Consider the following 22,028-nt stretch of genomic DNA (forward strand, 5'->3'; position numbering starts at 1 on the left):
CACAGAATATACAGACATATGTTGAGCTCCAATGTTGTTAAACGATTAAATGTGTTTCTAAGACACAATATTGTGTTTAGTAGCTGTCGTGTAGAGTAACAGATGCCTCGTTAGCAGCTGTTTCGATGGGCCGCTATATGTAAGCCGTCCGCCATATTGGAACAGTCAAAGCAAGCAAACTCATGCATGTATGAATATTTATATCTGCAATAAACTTCAGCGGATGCTAATGCTAACTAACACAATATAACAAAACGAAGGCGTAAGCTAACATGACATTAAACAGCTATCATAGAACAATTGAAAACATTTAAAAAGTAATGTTTTACTTTTTCAGTCAAACCTGTAATATTGAGTTACTGCATACAAAAACACAAACTAACGCATTCTCAACTGTGAAAGGTTATCCCATTTCTTAGGGAATCATTGACACAAAAACACAATATGCTATGCTGGTCAAAATGTGAACGTGAACTCTTGATTGCCTGGAACTTTAATAAGGGATATTCCGATATTCCCGCGCACTCCAGCCTCCTCTGGAACGCAACATTTTACTGTGAGTGACGTCGGTCACGCTGACCGTTCCAAGATGGCGGGCCTTGTCTGGAGCTTTACTGTCTATGGTTGAATCCAATGGGGTCGCTGTGTCCATTTCTTTTACTGTCTATGGTAGAATCTACGCATGTACATATGATATGCATCACAGATATCTATGATAGAGTCACTCTTGTATGGGAGCCCATCTCCGCCACATATGATAATAAATTCATGCTCCGCCGCGGTAAGTCATAATTGTGACTTTAAAAGTCGAAGTTATTAGCTTTTTTTTTTTTTTCATGGAAATTGTGACTTAAAAAGTAGAAATTATGACATACTAAATCGAAATGGACACATTTAAGTAAAAATTACGACTTAAAAGTCAACGTCATAAATTTGACATAATTATTATTATTTTTAATTAATCATAATATTATATTTATGTCATAATTTTGACAAATCTTATATATTCGATTCAGTGTCATGATTTTTTAAGTCTTAATTTTGACTTTTTATGTCATAATTTCAAATTAATGTCACAATTTTACTTTTTAAGTCTTAATTTAGATTTATGTTATAATTTCGATTTAGTGTGTCATAATTTTGAATTTTGTCATAATTATGATTTACCAGAGCTTGATTTTTTATTTATTTTTTTCTTGTGGAATATTTATAGCCTAGTTAATCGTTTCATATTGTACTTCCATTGATGATTCAAGTATGGATTGTGTGTGTGTGTGTGTGTGTGTGTGTGTGTGTGTGTGTGTGTGTGTGTGTGTGTGTGTGTTTGCCCTTGAATCAGAAATGGTCATTTATGAGTTATTCTGTTGGTTTTGTTCATGGTTCATGTCTATCTATGGAGAAAATGACGGAGAAAGCTATAGGCTACTTTCAAGATGAAGGTGGCTTAGAAAGTCTGTTGTGCTCTATTAAATATAGCATTTATTAAAACTAAAATGACACAGTGCGGTACAGTTACATCTGACTTTAGTATTATTATTATTATTATTATTCACATGCTTGTTTGAGTAGGTGAACATATAATCCTGAACGGCCGGCTCTTGTCGGAGTGTGTGAGAGCTGGATGAGGTGTGTGTGTGTTCTCTCCGGCCTGCTGATAGAGTGTGTGTGGCGCCACCGTGTGGTCAGAGAAGCAATAAACACATGTTTCAGTCGCTCTCGATCTGTCCTGATCCTGATCCACATCCACATCATCAGCTCGAGCCATCAGAGAATCTGAAACAGCGAAGAAAACCTGTGAGTCCTGTTCACTTTCAACAAGTGGATGTTATGTTAAAAATGTTTTTCAGTTGATGATGATAGAAATATTTAGTTTATATTGATTTAATTATTAGTAGTGCTGGGCAACGATTAATCGCATCCAAAATAAAAGTTTGTGTTTACATAATATATGTGTGTGTATGGAGTATAATTATTTTCTATATATAAATACACACACATGCATATATATTTAAGAAAAATTTGTTATTTATATGTAAAATATTTATATATAATATAAATTATATATAATATAAATCTATATACACAGTATATACATGCAAATATTTCTTAAATATATACATGCATGTGTGTGAATATATATATAGAAAATAATTATACACCGTACACACACATATATTATGTAAAAACAAACTTTTATTTTGGATGCGATTAATCGCGATTAATCGTTTGACAGCCCTAGTATAAATATAGCCTATATACAGTGAGGAAAATAAGTATGTGAACACCCTGCTATTTTGCAAGTTCTCCCACTTGGAAATCATGGAGGGGTCTGAAATTGTCATCGTAGGTGCATGTCCACTGTGAGAGACATAATCTAAAAAAAAAATCCAGAAATCACAATATATGATTTTTTAACTATTTATTTGTATGATACAGCTGCAAATAAGTATTTGAACACCTGTCTATCAGCTAGAATTCTGACCCTCAAAGACCTGTTAGTCTGCCTTTAAAATGTCCACCTCCACTCCATTTATTATGCTAAATTAGATGCACCTGTTTGAGGTCGTTAGCTGCATAAAGACACCTGTCCACCCCATACAATCAGTAAGAATCCAACTACTAACATGGCCAAGACCAAAGAGCTGTCCAAAGACACTAGAGACAAAATTGTACACCTCCACAAGGCTGGAAAGGGCTACGGGGAAATTGCCAAGCAGCTTGGTGAAAAAAGGTCCACTGTTGGAGCAATCATTAGAAAATGGAAGAAGCTAAACATGACTGTCAATCTCCCTCGGACTGGGGCTCCATGCAAGATCTCACCTCGTGGGGTCTCAATGATCCTAAGAAAGGTGAGAAATCAGCCCAGAACTACACGGGAGGAGCTGGTCAATGACCTGAAAAGAGCTGGGACCACCGTTTCCAAGGTTACTGTTGGTAATACACTAAGACGTCATGGTTTGAAATCATGCATGGCACGGAAGGTTCCCCTGCTTAAACCAGCACATGTCAAGGCCCGTCTTAAGTTTGCCAATGACCATTTGGATGATCCAGAGGAGTCATGGGAGAAAGTCATGTGGTCAGGTGAGACAAAAATAGAACTTTTTGGTCATAATTCCACTAAACGTGTTTGGAGGAAGAAGAATGATGAGTACCATCCCAAGAACACCATCCCTACTGTGAAGCATGGGGGTGGTAGCATCATGCTTTGGGGGTGTTTTTCTGCACATGGGACAGGGCGACTGCACTGTATTAAGGAGAGGATGACCGGGCCATGTATTGCGAGATTTTGGGGAACAACCTCCTTCCCTCAGTTAGAGCATTGAAGATGGGTCGAGGCTGGGTCTTCCAACATGACAATGACCCGAAGCACACAGCCAGGATAACCAAGGAGTGGCTCTGTAAGAAGCATATCAAGGTTCTGGCGTGGCCTAGCCAGTCTCCAGACCTAAACCCAATAGAGAATCTTTGGAGGGAGCTCAAACTCCGTGTTTCTCAGCGACAGCCCAGAAACCTGACTGATCTAGAGAAGATCTGTGTGGAGGAGTGGGCCAAAATCCCTCCTGCAGTGTGTGCAAACCTGGTGAAAAACTACAGGAAACGTTTGACCTCTGTAATTGCAAACAAAGGCTACTGTACCAAATATTAACATTGATTTTCTCATTGATTTTTTCAAATACTTATTTGCAGCTGTATCATACAAATAAATAGTTAAAAAATCATACATTGTGATTTCTGGATTTTTTTTTTAGATTATGTCTCTCACAGTGGACATGCACCTACGATGACAATTTCAAACCCCTCCATGATTTCTAAGTGGGAGAACTTGCAAAATAGCAGGGTGTTCAAATGCTTATTTTCCTCACTGTACATGCAAATATTTCTTAAATATATTCATGCATGTGTGAGTATTTATATATACTAAATAATTTTACACAGCACACACACATATAGTATTATGTAAACACAAACTTTTATTTTGGATGTGATTAATCATTGCCCAGCACTACGTTACTATATGCATTTAAAGTCAAATGGAATGAAAAAATTAACAATTTAAAATTTATATTAAAATATATTTAGAAACAATATCCAAATGTAAAAACTCAAAAGCAAGGAAAACTACACAGCTGTTTAATAGGTACAAGTTTTATAAATGCATTTCTTAGTTTTTTCTATGGAAGTAAAATAATGTCAAATGTTTTTGAAACAAAAAGCCTGTTGAATTGCACTTCTTGAAAAAAAATAGGCATTGCATTAACCATGCTTGCATTTTAATGCATTGTATTTTTAGGGCTTGCATTTTTATGGGCTGAAATTCAACATGGTTGAATATTTAAGCTGTGAATATTTCAATTAAAAACATTTCAAACACATTTTCATTATTAAAAATGCAATAATCCATATTCACCTTTCATATTTCACTTCCAAAATACTCAAACTGTTTAAAAATACAACCTATAATATTCAACAGGCAATTTTCGGTCCATTTTATTTCGCTTTGAAAATTCGCTTCCACAAATTCGGTGGTTCAAATTCGACAGAAAATATTACGTTGACATCCATGAACTGCAGGAAGAGCAGTAGATTACCGAGCGTACTCTCCATCTGCTGTTAGTCGGCTTCACCAGCAGGTGGTGCAAAAGCTCGTGTTGTTGACGAAGACAGAGCAACAGTTAGAGCAAGCCATTCATTCATAAAACTCATTTAACAGCAATGCAAGTGTATTTGTGATTATTATGACGGCGGTTTTATGTCAAATTCAGTGTCTTCACAGTTACTTTCCCTGTGTAGCCTACAAGCATCTTATTGGGGATGTAGGCTGTAGGCTACTATATAGGCTCGATGGACTAAGAATATGAACGTAACGCGCAAAGTTTCATGCAGAGCGTTTCGTGATATACTGGCATAAAATCAACACTTGATCAATACTAACACTTTCTCTCTTCTCTTCTCTTCTCTTCTCTTCTCTTCTCTTCTCTTCTCTTCTCTCTCTCTCTCTCTCTCTCTCTACAGTATAGTATAGTATAGGCTATGCCTACGTGTATTGCATTAGCTTAAACTGGGAAGAGATAGCACTTGCATATTGCTGTCCTCCTATTGTTAGTTTAACTGTAAATCGCTTTGGATAAAAGCGTCTGCTAAATAAATGACTAAATGTAGCCTAATAAATGTAAAATTGGCTTGACATTGGACATTCGCACATTTAGGGACCGTCTCAAAAGTTGCATAAAACACTAGCATACACGTTTCTAACTTCAATAGCAAACTTTAATTGAATAAATATAAAAAAATCCAAAGGGTGCGCATTATGCCTGACACTACATGAACACTTTATAGTTGGTTTTATGACTGTAAGTTGTTCTATTCAAATGCTATTGAAGTTAGAAACGTGTATACCAAAGTCGTATAGCCTACACTTTAGAGACGGTCCCTAAATGTGCGAATGTCCAACGTCAAGCCAACTTTATGCCAGTCTATCACTGGGAAACGCTCAGCATTAAACGAGTTTGGTCTTTTATATCACTGTAATTAGTCCATTAAGCTATACGTTAAGCGTTTTATATGTCCAGCTGGTGAATCCTTAAGTATTGAGGGAAACCCTAATAGCTTGCATGCAGCACATCGACACAATATAAAGTTAAGGCAACTAAACAACCAAGAGAAATATATGTCAACCTCAAAAATGTAATATTGGATCTGTATATCCGCATCGGGGAATAACATTATAATCTTGTTAACGGTAGAGAAAGATGCTTGTAGGCTACACAGGGAAAGTAACTGTGAAGACACTGAATTTAACATAAAACCGCCGTCATAATAATCACAAATACACTTGCATTGATGAGTTTTATGAATGAATGGCTTGCTCTAACTGTTGCTCTGTCTTCGTCAACAACACGAGCTTTTGCACCACCTGCTGGTGAAGCCGACTAACAGCAGATGGAGAGTACGCTCGGTAATCTACTGCTCTTCCTGCAGTTCATGGATGTCAACGTAATATTTTCTGTCGAATTTGAACCACCGAATTTGTGGAAGCGAATTTTCAAAGCGAAATAAAATGGACCGAAAATTGCCTGTTGAATATTATAGGTTGTATTTTTAAACAGTTTGAATATTTTGGAAGTGAAATATGAAAGGTGAATATGGATTATTGAATTTTTAATAATGAAAATGTGTTTGAAATGTTTTTAATTGAAATATTCACAGCTTAAATATTCAACCATGTTGAATTTCAGCCCATAAAAATGCAAGCCCTAAAAATACAATGCATTAAAATGCAAGCATGGTTAATGCAATGCCTATTTTTTTTCAAGAAGTGCAATTCAACAGGCTTTTTGTTTCAAAAACATTTGACATTATTTTACTTCCATATTTTTCCCCCCTTAAATAACTTTTATATGTACTCGTAGGCTACTCCTGTATGTAAATTATGTTTTGTTCTTAAATGCATTTAAAAAACTGCACTTATTTCCCTACACATAAAAACACATATTTGATATGTATTTTTTAGATCCCCGCATAAATAGTGTAAAAAAATTATTGTTAATAAATAGCCTAAATCTTTTTTATATTAAAAATAATGTTGTACGGCAAAATGAATAAATCTGTCTCCATAAATCCTGAATATGTTTTGAGTAGTAATAGTATAGATAAGGGGACTTTCTAAAACGCTTAACATGACTTAATGTACTAAGACAGTGTTATTAAAAGACCAAACTCAGTAAACACCTTATTAATAAACCTTTTTAAAAAATTTTAAAAATGCTGGGTTATTTCAACCCATGTTTGGGTCAAATATGGACAAACCCAACCATTGGTTTACATTTTTTAATTAATGTTTTAACCCAATGGTTGGGTTTGTCCATATTTGACCCAAACATTGGTTGAAACAACCCAGCATTTTTACATATATGTGCAAAAAAATCAGATGAGCCCAGAATATTAATTACACGTTAAGCATTTTCCTTCCATAGAGATCCATTATAAGAACCATCATTAAACACGTTCCACAACATTCATATCCTGGTCTCTTTGATGTTTCTGTATAGTATACTTTATAAGTATAAATACGTCTTTTAATAACACTGCCTTATTACATTAAGCCACGTTTCTTATCATGGTTTTCTATGGGAGGAAAATGCTTAATGTGTAATTAAACGCTATATGTTCATATTCTGGGGCTCATCTGATTGTTATTGTACATGCTCACTTAATAATGTTGGGTTAAAGATAACCCAACTATGAGGCGCTGTAGCACCTTCCCACCTGTGGGTTATTTGAACCCAATGCATAACCCAACAGTTAAGTTTAAGTTTTTATTTAAGACATTATTTTAATAAATAAAATACACTTTGTTTTCAAATACAGATTGTTTATTTGTATAAAACAATAAATATGTCTCAACAAATATATTTTTAAAGTACAAACTAAATTTTGGGGAGTCTAGAATTGAATTTAAATATAGGCTACATAGTTGTGTACATCATTTCAAAACACACAAGTGTACATACAACATACGTATTTAACCCAACAGCCGAGTTATTACTAGAAATTAGGCTACCCAACGATTTTAAAAATGACCCAACATGTGTAACCCAACTGTTGGGTTAAAAAAAATAACCCCATTTTTTTTTACTGTGTGGTATAGTTTACTAGTATGATGTTTGCTGAGTTTGGTCTTTTAATAACACTGTTAGGCGTGTTAGAGCGCCCCCGTGCGCAGGCTCGGGTTGTTATATTGACCTTTGGATGACTGCGCGTGTTGGTTGTGCTGCTGTTTGCCGGTGTCCTGCTGGAGCTGCTGCTGTTTGGCTCTCCTGATCAGCAACAGGATCGCGGTGGTCAGTGTGAACAGCAGGACAGTAACACACACACCCAGCAGTGAGAACAGCAGCGCCTCAGAGAACAGCGCGGGTGTGTGTGTGCGGATCCCTGCGCGCCCCCTGCCGGTGACCAGAGGAACTGCAGACACGCCCACAGGAGCCTGCGTCACCGCATCTGAGGACAGCAAACATGAGCACATGAGACAAGAGAAGTTTCCTTTCGAGTAGTCCATCGTGTAAAGATATTAACGCAAACTGTTCTTTTTGTAAACAGCACCCAGACACTATAGTGCATTTATTTATGCTTTGCCATCACTCTAAATTATTGAGGAAAGACTTTTCCCGATTTGTGAACATTGATAAGGATTTTTTCTCTACTTTGGGAAAATGTTTTGTTTGGAATTGTTAATTTTTTAAAAAAAAAAAGAGCAATTACACAAAAACAATATATTCTTCTTTTTTTTTAACAAAATTTTATAAACATAAATGTAAATTTTCAGGTCAGAAAACACTTTTCTATGTTTTGCTTACTGAAGTCCAACATTACTGTAGGACTTTCTCTGACTCGTGTAACAAGAAGACTTTAAAAACAAGTGAAATATGCAAGTCTTTTAATCTTTTCTGATTAGTTATACACTCACCTAAAGGATGATTAGGAACACCATACTAATACTGTGTTTGACCCCCTTTCGCCTTCAGAACTGCCTTAATTCTACGTGGCATTGATTCAACAAGGTGCTGAAAGCATTCTTTAGAAATGTTGGCCCATATTGATAGGATAGCATCTTGCAGTTGATGGAGATTTGTGGGATGCACATCCAGGGCACGGAGCTCCCGTTCCACCACATCCCAAAGATGCTCTATTGGGTTGAGATCTGGTGACTGTGGGGGCCATTTTAGTACAGTGAACTCATTGTCATGTTCAAGAAACCAATTTGAAATGATTCGAGCTTTGTGACATGGTGCATTATCCTGCTGGAAGTAGCCATCAGAGGATGGGTACATGGTGGTCATAAAGGGATGGACATGGTCAGAAACAATGCTCAGGTAGGCCGTGGCATTTAAACGATGCCCAATTGGCACTAAGGGGCCTAAAGTGTGCCAAGAAAACATCCCCCACACCATTACACCACCACCACCAGCCTGCACAGTGGTTACAAGGCATGATGGATCCATGTTCTCATTCTGTTTACGCCAAATTCTGACTCTACCATCTGAATGTCTCAACAGAAATCGAGACTCATCAGACCAGGCAACATTTTTCCAGTCTTCAACTGTCCAATTTTGGTGAGCTCGTGCAAATTGTAGCCTCTTTTTCCTATTTGTAGTGGAGATGAGTGGTACCCGGTGGGGTCTTCTGCTGTTATAGCCCATCCGCCTCAAGGTTGTGCGTGTTGTGGCTTCACAAATGCTTTGCTGTTGCTGTTGTAACGAGTGGTTATTTCAGTCAAAGTTGCTCTTCTATCAGCTTGAATCAGTCGGCCCATTCTCCTCTGACCTCTAGCATCAACAAGGCATTTTCGCCCACAGGACTGCCGCATACTGGATGTTTTTCCCTTTTCACACCATTCTTTGTAAACCCTAGAAATGATTGTGCGTGAAAATCCCAGTAACTGAGCAGATTGTGAAATACTCAGACCGGCCCGTCTGGCACCAACAACCATGCCACGCTCAAAATTGCTTAAATCACCTTTCTTTCCCATTCTGACATTCAGTTTGGAGTTCAGGAGATTGTCTTGACCAGGACCACACCCCTAAATGCATTGAAGCAACTGCCATGTGATTGGTTGATTAGATAATTGCATTAATGAGAAATTGAACAGGTGTTCCTAATAATCCTTTAGGTGAGTGTATACCCCCGTCTTGTGTCTTTTTTTCTTTCGTGTATTTGTTCTACATTGTGACTGTTTCCTTCTTTGTTTATATAATGTTCTCAAAAAAAAAAATAAAAATAAAAACATTTCTAAATGCACAATTTCTTTTTTACAGTCTAAAAACAATGACAAATCTATTCATTCTCTATTTTAAAGGAGGCTGTGACCAAATCCTATTGGACTGAATGTGTTCATGCTCTTGATTGGGAAAGTGTCTGGTTATTACCTCAGAAGTTTTTTGTTGCAAACAAGGTCAAAGAAATCTCTTTCAAGATTCTACCCTGTCAGACATTTCCTTAGTAAGTGTAAGAACGACACTGATGTACGCTGCTCTTTCTGCTCTTTCTGCTCTTTGCACTTGGAAACAGAACCAAGTTGTAGTCGTGTGAAAAAGTTATGTTATAAAGTATCTATATGTTCATTAAGAAAAAGGTTAACTCCTTCATTTTGTTTTGCATTTTGAATATGTAATTTTGGGATATTTAAAGTATGATAACAGTATGAATAAGGAGACTTTTGTAATTAATTTGTTAATTTTATTAGTCAAATTTCACATTTTGACTTTCACAAGTTTTCTAACAAAAAGCCCCTTTTCTTAGTATTCCTTAAATAATATGTTTATTTGTCAACTGTCGTCAAAATATTTGATTAATACAAAGGTCTTGTATTTTTGGGAATGTTTATTTATTTATTTATGTTTTATGTGTTTTCTTTGCTCCCCTGACTCCAAAATGTATGTTGTATTGTTTTTTTGTATATATATATATATTAGGGCTGTCAAACGATTAATCGCGATTAACCGCATCCAAAATAAAAGTTTGTGTTTACATAATATATGTGTGTGTACGGAGTATAATTATTTTCTATATATAAATACACACACATGCATGTATATATTTAAGAAATATTTGCATGTATATACTGTGTATAAATATATTTATATTATATATAATTTATATTATATATAAATATTTTATATATAAATAACAAATTTTTCTTAAATATATGTATGCATGTGTGTGTATTTATATATAGAAAATAATTATACTCCGTACACATTTAAATTGATTTTAAATGATATGTTACCCCTGGCTCAGTGTTGTTGTTTTTTTCTCTGTTTATTTTATTTACTGGCTTTTTGTCTACTGTTTATAATTCTATTGTTGTTTAATTATGTTTTGATGTGTAACTATGGATTTGCTGTTATATATGTTCAATAAAATAATAATAATTTAAAAAAAAGGACAGCTAACATAACATTTAAATTAAAGGGATAGTTCACCCAAAAATGAAAATTCCCCCATGATTCCCTCCCCCTGAAGCCATCCTAGGTGTATATGACATTCTTCAAATGTTTTACATTACCCTATCATGACTACACAAACAATTCTTTTAAAAACTGAGTTTGATTTTCTACATTTTATGATTCTACACCTAAATAATTCAATTATTTTATTAGCAACTCCTCTGAACTGTTAAAGTCACCATGAAATCAAAATTGACCATTTTTTATCCGTGCACATTATTGTTTGTTTTAAATTCATGTACCTCCTATAATCTTGAATCAAAATAACGTATAACATCTCTTCTCTGATGATGTGGGCGGGGCAACCTGTCACTCACATGAGATCAGCCAATAGCAAACCACAACCATCCAATCAATTCCCCACAGACACAACCAAGCCCCGCCCACATTTGTTCTTATTTCAGAAGCGTTTCACTCGGATATAGACACAATATAGGGAAGAAAAGACCAGCGCAACTCCCCTTCATGCCAAATTTAAAGTAATTTAAAGTTGAGAATTTAAAGAATTTAATTAAAAGCTAAAATGTCATGTATAAGAAGCTCGGAGAGGTTTAAGGTCACGTGACTCATTCCTCAGCGAGTCATGAGGACACACACAAACACATATTCATTACTTCAATGAGCTCATTGTTTCTGCATTAAATTATTACATTGTTTAAAGTAATACATTTTTCGCTAACTGTGATTTTGTGTATATGTGCATTTCTGAAATGCATAACTTAGACAGTTTCCTCTGATATCAGATCACTCTAAATTGCAATGTGGACTCATGCATTTTCTGTAAAGCTGCTTTGAAATGAAGTGTGTGAAAAGCACTATACAAATAACTAAAAAAATGAACTAAAATAAGGAAACACACACGGTTTACTCACTCTTGCAGGCGTCTGAGCAGGCCGACGGGTGACCGCCACAGATCTCAGAGCACTTCAGACACTTCTTCAGGAGTCGGTCGTAGAACTGACCCGACACGGCTTTACATCTCCAGGCCTCTGCCGACACAACAGCTCACGTCATTCATCAAGAACAACCCCCCCCACACACACACACACACTGCTGAACTGCCTCAGGCGTGTTTAACGAGGGCTGGGTGTTGTCTAATGTAGTTTAAACAGGTCTGGAGCTAAATAGATTCTTTGGTGTTTAACTTTATATTACCAGTTGATTAAATCTCAGTACATAAAAGGGTTAGTTTACCCAATTTTTTTTAAATTTCCCATAATTTACTCGCCCTCAAGTCATCCTAGATATATATTACTTTCTTCTTTCAGATGAACACAGAGTTGTATTTAAAAATGTCCTGGCTCTTCCCAGATTTATAATGAGCATGAATGGCTGGAGAAAGTTTTGAAGACCAAAAAAGTCCATCTATCCATTATAAAAGTGCATTAAAAGTGCATCTATCCATTATAAAAGTGCATCTATCCATTATAAAAGTGCATCTATCTATTATAAAAGTGCATCTATCCATTATAAAAGTGCATTAAAAGTGCATCTATCTATTATAAAAGTTAATCTATCCATTATAAAAGTGCATTAAAAGTGCATCTATCCATTATAAAAGTGCATCTATCCATTATAAAAGTGCATCTATCCATTATAAAAGTGCATTAAAAGTGCATCTATCCATTATAAAAGTGCATTAAAAGTGCGTCTATCCATTATAAAAGTGTATCTATCCATTATAAAAGTGCATCTATCCATTATAAAAGTGCATTAAAAGTGCATCTATCCATTATAAAAGTGCATTAAAAGTGTGTCTATCCATTATAAAAGTAATCCATACGATTCCAGGGGTTAATAAAGACCTTCTGAAGTGAAGTGTGTCATTTGTGTCAGAAAAATACCTATATTTATAATTTTATAAACTATAATCACTGGCTTCTGAACAGAGTAACCCCTGACCCGACGCACAACGTAATGACGAACGCGGAAGTGCAGAGGAAAGAGCAAAACAAAAAATTAGACATTTTTAAGAAAATGTCAGAGGATTTCTATATAATAGAAGTGGAGCTTCAGTTTATTGCACAGTGATACCAGAGCCCGTCTACGGAGAGCCTGGCCACTCCCTATTGAGTCCTATTGTACCGAATGTTGGTTGTAGTTCCACCAGAGCTCCACTGGGGGCGATCGCCCATGAGTGCAGAATGAATGGGAGTCTATGGGGCTAGACGGCTAAATTTGTCTCTTTCACCCGATTGCCGTTGAGAAATCTCAGATTTGATTGTAGGTTTTGCAAGTTCATCATGGGTTATAGGTCGACAGTTGAATGAACGAGTACTTCTGTCATTTCCATTTCTTACAGGTTGACTTGTTGTTGCCCATAACACGCTAGCATTCTGCTAATGAACGCTGATTGGTCAGTGAAGGACTGATTACGACCAGAGATACCGCTTGATGGCATCGTGTGTGTGTGTGTGTGTGTGTGTATTTTCGGCGTGGTCTTTTAAAACAACAAAACAAAAACACTTCTAGCACGTGCTGTGAGCTCCAGACAGTAACTCACCGCAGTATTCAGAGCAGCGTATGATCGCCACCGGGTTGTTGTGACACACCAGACTGCAGGACACACACTCTCGCACCAGCCGGTCCATGTACTGGCCTTCACCGCAGCGCTGGGCCATCGCTCAGTCCACACACACACCTGTGTTTATCTGAGTCATGAGGGACTGACAGCTTAAAGCAGAGATGCAAACACTTTTAGTTTGTCATATTCAGTCTTAGGATTCATCACACACAGAAGCTGATCTTCAGATGTGACTCATTCAAAGCAAGGTCGGTCATATTCAGATTACAGTTAAAGATGAGCATACATGTATAAATGTGGACAAAATTATTTAAGTGCTTTGCTTGATGGACATAACAATTATATTAATCGTTATTATATATATGAAAATATATGATAAAATATAATATATTATCATTATACTAAAGCATTCAACTTTACCTGTTAAACTTGTTTAACCACACTTACAAACACATACACACACACACACACACACACACACACACAAACACACACACACACACACACGTCTGGTTCACTATCTTTGTGGGGACTCTCCATAGACGTAATGGTTTTTATACCGTACAAACTGTACATTCTATCCCCTTACACTGCCCCTGCCCCTAAACCTGCCCATCACACACACACACACACACACACACACACACACACACACACACACACACACACACACACACACACACTGCCCCTGCCCCTAAACCTGCCCATCACAGGAAACATTCTGCATTTTTACTTTCTCAAAACAACTCATCCTGTGTGATTTATAAGCCTTTTGAAAAGTGGGGACCGCTGGCTGGTCCCCACAATGTAGGTGATCTCAGGTTTTACTATTCTTATGGGGACATTTGGTCCCCATAATGTAATATAAACAAGGGCACACACACACACACACACACACACACACGCTCACTCACTCACACACGCGCTCACTCTCACACACACACACACACACACACACACACACACTCAAACTCACAAACACACACACACACACACACACACACACACACACACACACACAAACTCACACGCACAAACACACACGCTCACACACACAAACTCACAAACACGCACACACACACACACACACACACACACACAAACTCACAAACACGCTCACACACACACACACACAAACTCACACGCTCTCACACACACACACACATGCACTCACTCACTCACACACACAAACTCACACACAAACTCACACACACACGCACTCACACACTCAAACATATACTCACTCACACACATGCTCATACACACACACATGCTCTCACACACACACTTTCTCTCTCTCTCTCTCTCTCTCTCTCTCTCTCTCTCTCTCACACACACACACACACACACACACACCCTCCCTCACACACACACACACACACACATATATATATATTACCAATAATAATAAGCATTCAACTGTACCTGTTAAACTATTATAAGCAACATTAAAAAATTCGGTTACATTTTATTTTACGGTTATATTTTTAGTTTATTTTGTTACAGTGTAATTAAACATTTAAGTACTGACTAATAATAATTAACCACATGCACTTGGTTAGCTGCACTCAATTATGCATAGTATATAGTTATTATTACATAACGTGACGTGTAACAAGGACACTGTAAAATAAAGTGTTACCAAAAGTTCTTACAATCCATTAATCTCAATTATAATCCATTAAAAGTTAGTTTTTTTAAAATGATCTTCATAAGTGTTGTGAATCTGCTAATAGCCTGTAAATATCAAGCACATTCATACTCTTTCTACACTGAAAAAAGATGGTGTAAGATTGTAATAGTAAATTTCACAAATAACTAGTAACACATTTGGATTACACTTGTAAAGCATCCTCAAATAAGCACGTTTTACAGCGAGCTTTTCTCCTTCAGCGTGTGTTAGTTTAGAGATGACTTACCGCGAGTGGCACTGAAGGCATGAGGTGGTCTGTAGTTCAGTTTCTGTGTGTGTGAGTTTATTTGTACCATCACATGATTTGACTGTAACCACACACACAGTCTCAAGAGACCACACTAATGCAACTGCTTTTTATTACACATGCAGAAAACATCTGATGATTTCATACATGTCTCAGTTTATTATACATGTAAATCTGAGAACGTGAAAACCCAAAGCGTTTTGGAAGAGGAAGCAAAGAAGAAGAGTAAAACCTGCAACTGTTGCATTAACTCTTTCACTGCCTGTGTAAAATATATATATTTTTTTTTTTTATCATGTTCAGTTTTTCACAAAACTTTCAAAGTATTTTGTTGTATGAATATTTGAACATGCAATATATCAAAAGAAAGAACAGAGCCTCTGATTTGAAACAACAACAAACCCCTAGTTTCATGCTTTTTTATCAACTCTTGAATGTGTGTAAGTTTCATTATGCCCCTTTTCACGAGATGTAATATACATCTATAGTGTCCCAAGAATGTGTGTGTGAAATTTCAGCTCAAAATACCCCCAGATCATCTATTATCACTTGTCAAATTTGCCACTTTTTGGGTGTGTGCAAAAACACGTGTCCTTTTAAATGCAAATGAGCCGATTCGAGCATTTAAAGGGATTTTCATGATAAGTCCCCTTTAAAAAAAAATTTTTTTGAATAAAAAGCAGAGAAATGATGATCTAAACACAGATGGAGTAGATCGCCGATATCCGAAATGTTCGCAATCGCCCCCTATACCCTCATTCACTGTTCCCTACATGAATCCACTAATATAGTGCAGTCGAAGGGGTGAATGATACTGTATGATATTACGCTGTACCCACATTGGACCAGTGGTTTGTAAACGGATGGATGAATGATTCAGCTGGACGCCACGTGGGAATTCATTTGGCATGACCCTCACAGTGCATTATGGGTATTCTCTAGCCGTCGAGCGCACATTGGTCGTACAATCGTTGTTGCAGGGCATTATGGGATTGAATGAGTGCACTCATCTATGGTTCCACTACAAATGACTGTCCCCTCAAATTTAAAGCTGCAGTCTGTAACTTTTTGGGGTTTAAAATGATCCAAAATAAATGTTTGAGCAAGTTCAAAACTCTCTGCTTGCCGTAGCTCGACTCAAAACGGTGAGCTTCTAATAATGTTTTTAACTCCAGTGGTACTGGTGGATTTCAGCGGGAAATTCGAGCATGTCTTTGCGTCATTACGTCACATCTGTCCACATAAAGAAGAGTCTCGGCTAGTCAGCTGTGAGTGTGAGGATGCTGGAGATTTATAGTCTTTTCTCACAGCACTTGATATAATTAAACTTATCAATTTGATGGCGGATCCAGAAAGGTTCAAGCAATGATCACCAACTGGAGATTCACCCGCTGTAAAACGCAAAACATGAAAAACAAGGATAATATCAGAAGGGCATTAAATGTCACGCAGTGCTGATGTTGTTAACATTAACTATTTGAGAACAAAATATAATTTGCACGGTTTGGCGTGATATGATGAGCGATCGTTAGATTTAATCAGCGCGATTTACTGCAATGCTTTTTTCCCCTTAGTTGGTCAGAACAAACGTGGATGTTACTTGTTCAGAACATTTTCCAGGGAAAATTCTTATGTTGGTCATACTTCCAAAAAGCAGAATCTGTGATTGCGAATGCCAGGATCCACACCGGCGCGGCGAAATTGATAATTCCGCGAATAATGCAATTGCAGATTTCAAACAGAGATGGCGACAAAGAGGAAAAACTACGGACTGCAGCTTTAAGGCTGTAGGGGGCGATTTCGGACTCAACCCTTCTTCGATTTATTTGGATCCTTTGGATTCATTTTAGAAGAAGGGTTGAGTCCGAAATCGCCCCCTACAGCCTTAAAGCTGCAGTCCGTAGTTCCCTTTCGTAAAGGGAACTCCCGCTGCATCGATACTCGATACTTTGGGGAATGCCTTCGGCATGAAGCGTCTGAAGTCTACTATACAACTATTCCAATCTTGATTGGTGCAACGTCATTACGTCACGCGTGACGTCGCATGTGACGGTGATCCGGAAGCTATAAAACGGTCACAGGAACCAGGAAGTGTTAGCTTCTGGTCTTCAGCAAGCGCTCTATGTACAACTTGTCTGTCTTATTTGGTGTTGTTTGTCCTGTTATATTTGAAAGAGTTTATTATATGGTATGAGTATGGCCGAGAAAAAGCAGTTCAGACAGTGTGCGTCCCCTTGCCCACGTTTTCTCGCCGAGGGTGACACACACTCACTGTGTGTAGTTTGTTTGGGAGTGGAGCATGCACAGGCAGCGCTCGAGGGCGCTGTCTGTGCTAACTGTGAAAGCATGCCCCTGAGAACGCTCCGCTCCCGGCAAGCTATGTTTAATGAATCCGGCCAGCCCCGCGATCCTCGTGGATCAGGTCCCGCGTCTGTCGAGGCAGCGCGGCGTCTGCATTCATGGGGATCGCAGCGGGATCTAGTGGATAATGCTGAGACGGCTTCGGCCCTTTCTCAGCATTCTGAAGCTAGTTCCCGTGGTTCCGCTCAGGGTGCGGAAGCCCGCGCTGCGGCTTCTTCCGCCCCGGTAGCGGGACCGATGCTCGAACTCTCTGGTTCTGAGGAATTGGAGAGTATGAGCATCGACGCGGGGGAATGTGAAAATCAAACATCAGTCCATTCCCCTGCATTTGAGGAGCTGCTAGAGGTTGTGACCAGAGCAGTTGATAAATTAAAGATTGACTGGCCACTTGAGGTGCAGGAAGCGACAGTAAAAAGTAAGCTCGATGAGCGCTTCCTGCAGCCTCGGTCACAACCTCTACGTCGGAGCCTGCCATTTTTCCCCGATCTCCACACTGAGGTGTCGAGATCGTGGGATAAGCCCTTCTCCTCACGTATATCTGGCCCCAATGTTCATTTATATTCCAATATATTGGGTGCTAGGGAGGAGGGCTATGGGATGATGCCCAGGGTTGAAGAGTCGTTTGCATCGCACCTCTCCCCTGACGCTGCATCATCCCTGCGGGCTCCGACGCTTCCCACCAAGCCCTGCCGTACAACATCGGCCTTGGTGGGAAAGGCATATATGGCGGCAGGTCGGGCTGGTAGTTGTCTGCATACAATGGGGCTGTTGCAGGCATACCAGGCCGACCTCCTCAAAGAGGTGGACGACAGCGGGGAGGTCGCCTACGATGACATCAGGGAGATGCGTCGTGTGGTTGACTTGTCTCTCCGTGCTACCAAGGAGACGGCCCGCGCCATCGGCAGCTCCATGGCAGCATTGGTAGCTACGGAGAGACACCTGTGGCTGAATCTGTCGGGCATCGGGGACAAGGACAGGGCTTGTCTCCTCGATGCCCCGCTTTCGCCTTCTGGCCTTTTCGGCGACGGAGTCAACCAAGTCGTCGATAGGTTTCAGGAGGCGAAGCGACAGTCAGCCGCATTTAGGGAGCTTATCCCCCGAAAGCAGATCTGAGGACTGTTATTCAGGCGAAGAAGGCTTCGGCTAAGAGGCCATGACGGGACACCCAGGCCTCTGAGGGCATCCCCCTCCGCGTGAGCTTTTTAAAACTTCGCTCCGCGGAGCCCTCAGGAAATCGATGTTGCTTCCCGCCGCCGAGTGCGCCTCGGGACGCATCGAGTTCCAGCGAACGTATCACACAGAATATTTCTATAACATCTAGTGGGTTAAAACGTTCGCTACCTCTCACGAGGCCTGTAGAAAAAATGATTCGGTTAGCTCCTGCCAGAAAACTGCTTCAGGTCACCGATAATAATAAAAATAAATACAAAAATAAGGAAAAGAATACAGATGTGAATATAGCACCTGAGGTCAGTCCTGAGAGACTGATTCCCTTAGTAGATTATTTAGACACCTGGAAAGGTCTTCAAAATATATCTCAGTGGGTCCTGAATACAGTTGAGAAGGGATATAGAATCCAGTTCCAGTTTAGACCACCTAAGTTTAGTGGCGTTATTCATACACTGGTAGCTCCTGATCAGGCTCAGGTGATGGAAGATGAAGTTCAGACTCTTCTAGCTAAGGAGGCCATAGAATATGTGCCCTTAGAGCAGAGGGATTCCGGGTTCTACAGCCGGTACTTCATAGTTCCAAAAAAGGATGGTGGGTTGCGTCCCATTATAGATCTCAGGGTATTGAATAAATCTTTGAGGAGATTTAAGTTCAAAATGTTGACTATACCTATGATCGTTCAACAAATCAGATCCGAGGACTGGTTTGTAACGATAGATCTTAAGGATGCATATTTTCATATTTCCATCATCCCACATCATAGGAAGTTTCTTAGATTTGCTTTTGGGGGAAAAGCTTATCAATACAGAGTTCTTCCTTTCGGCCTAGCCTTATCACCTCGCACCTTCACTAAATGTATGGATGCTTCCCTTGCTCCTTTGAGACTTCAGGGGATTCGTATCCTGAATTATATAGATGACTGGCTGATTCTAGCTCAGTCGGAAGAACTGGCAATTCAACATCGAGATGTTGTTTTGAACCATTTGAGGTGCTTGGGGCTGAGACTCAATGTAAAGAAGAGTTCATTGACTCCTCTTCAGAGGACTACGTTCCTGGGAGTAGAGTGGGACTCGGTCACGATGCGGGCACAGTTGTCTCCCGCTCGTATTGAAACCATTTTAAACACAATGAAGAGTATCAGGTTAGGCCAGGCTATCACTGTAAAACATTTTCAGAGAATTTTAGGGCTTATGGCTGCAGCTTCCACGGTAATTCCCTTTGGTCTGCTTCATATGAGAGCCCTGCAGTGGTGGCTCAGGAACAAGGGATTTTCTCCTCTGGGAAACCCTTTTCGCACGATCAGAGTTACGCACAGATGTCTTCGTTCTCTGGTCATGTGGAAGAAACCATGGTTCCTGTCTCAAGGTCCGGTTTTGGGAGCACCATGTGAGAGAAGAACTCTTACCACGGATGCTTCCCTCACGGGCTGGGGTGCGGTTATGGAGGGCCGTTACACCCGAGGTGCTTGGAAGGACCATCATCTCTCATTACATATTAATTGTTTGGAGATGTTGGCTGTATTCTTTGCCTTGAGGCACTTCCTTGTATACCTCAGAGGCCATCATGTTCTTGTTAGGACAGACAATATGTCGGTGGTCTCGTATATCAACCGCCAAGGAGGTTTGAGATCTCGCCCTCTTTGCAGACTTGCGCATCAAATCCTTCTTTGGTCCCAGGGCAAATTTCTCTCTGTGAGATCCATTTATATTCCTGGGGTTGAAAATATGGGAGCAGACATCCTGTCGAGGCAGGGGCTGAGGCCCGGGGAATGGCGGCTCCACCCTGAAGTGGTTGAGCTTATATGGAGAGAGTTTGGCCGGGCGGAGGTTGACCTGTTCGCTTCTTATGAGAACTCTCATTGCCCGCTCTGGTACTCTCTCTCACATCCAGCTCCTTTGGGTTTGGATGCCATGGTACAGAGGTGGCCGAGGTCACTTCTGTATGCTTTTCCCCCGATCGCCCTGCTCCCTGGGGTTCTAGAAAGGGTCAGGAGGTACGGAGTGAGACTACTCCTTGTAGCTCCGTACTGGCCGGCCCGAATTTGGTTTTCGGACCTTAATAGTCTCCTGGAGAGTCCTCCATGGAAAATTCCTGTTAGGAGAGATCTTCTGTCCCAGGCTGAGGGTACAATATTTCATCCCAGACCAGAGTTATGGAGACTATGGGTCTGGCCCCTGAGGGGGTCCCATCCATAATCAGGTTGCCTTTCCACTGAGGTGGTTAGGACAGCCATTCTAGAACCTCATTCTACTAGGAACTAAACAATTAAGTTAGGGAGGGCATTGAACCCAGTGTTATTACTGCCCACTGGCTTCAGTTCTGGTGTTCCATCTTACTCTCTAACGGGACCTCCCGTTCATGCTTAGGGCCTCTGTGGCGGCCTTAGTGCCCTCCGCAAGCCTCTAAGGGTGTATATGTAGGGACATTCCCACTCAAACTCCATGTTCCAGTAGATTGGAGGGTAAATCCTTTCGTCCAGCTTATTGGCATCAGGCTGATGGGGTATCCCTGGCACCCATCATGTCCTGTGGATGACATATATTATATATATGAGTATATATAAATATATATAGAAGAATCTAATGAGTCGGTTTCCTGTTTATCTTACTCCCTGGAAGAGTGGTGATGCTGCCCCCTCTCACTTACTACTGGAGGAGCCACTCTGAATCGTTTTTTTTTGCTCCGGTACTGAGGTGCCGGTGGGTAATAATTATGATTCTTCAAGGTATTCTATCCTCCATCGCATGTGTCGGATGGTCAAGGTCATAGCCTTGGAGGGTTCTATATAGGCCTCAGGCTGAAGGGAGTCAGTCCATCTAGCTAGGTCAGGGTTAGGAGCTATTTCCCTTCATTACTAAGAGAGCAGCTGGCTTTCTATAAACCAATAGGCTTATCTGAAGTATAAGGTGCGCTTTTGCCTTCACCTCTTATCCAATGCTTTCTATTTGTATGGGGCTCTCATCCAGGAGGTCAGTCGAGCCTCTAGTTCCTGACCTCCTCTTTTTTACAACCAAATCTTATGACAAGCTA

General features: G+C 39.6%; 1 protein-coding gene across 1 annotated transcript; it reads right to left on the reverse strand.

Annotated features, from left to right (window-relative positions):
• Positions 1 to 1,198: 1,198 nt before the first annotated feature.
• tnfrsf13b (TNF receptor superfamily member 13B) lies at positions 1,199 to 15,497 on the reverse strand. Its single transcript, XM_079852031.1, has 5 exons — positions 15,447 to 15,497; positions 13,507 to 13,676; positions 11,876 to 11,992; positions 7,744 to 7,998; positions 1,199 to 1,773 (listed from the first exon to the last, which is right to left on the reverse strand). The coding sequence occupies exons 2-5, from the start codon at positions 13,622 to 13,624 to the stop codon at positions 1,550 to 1,552; spliced, it is 714 nt and encodes a 237-aa protein (XP_079708157.1). The 5' UTR covers positions 13,625 to 13,676; positions 15,447 to 15,497; the 3' UTR covers positions 1,199 to 1,549.
• Between the last annotated feature and the right edge of the window lie 6,531 nt (positions 15,498 to 22,028).

Source organism: Squalius cephalus (genome assembly GCF_949319135.1).
Source record: "Squalius cephalus genome assembly, chromosome: 19".
NCBI lineage: Eukaryota > Metazoa > Chordata > Actinopteri > Cypriniformes > Leuciscidae > Squalius > Squalius cephalus.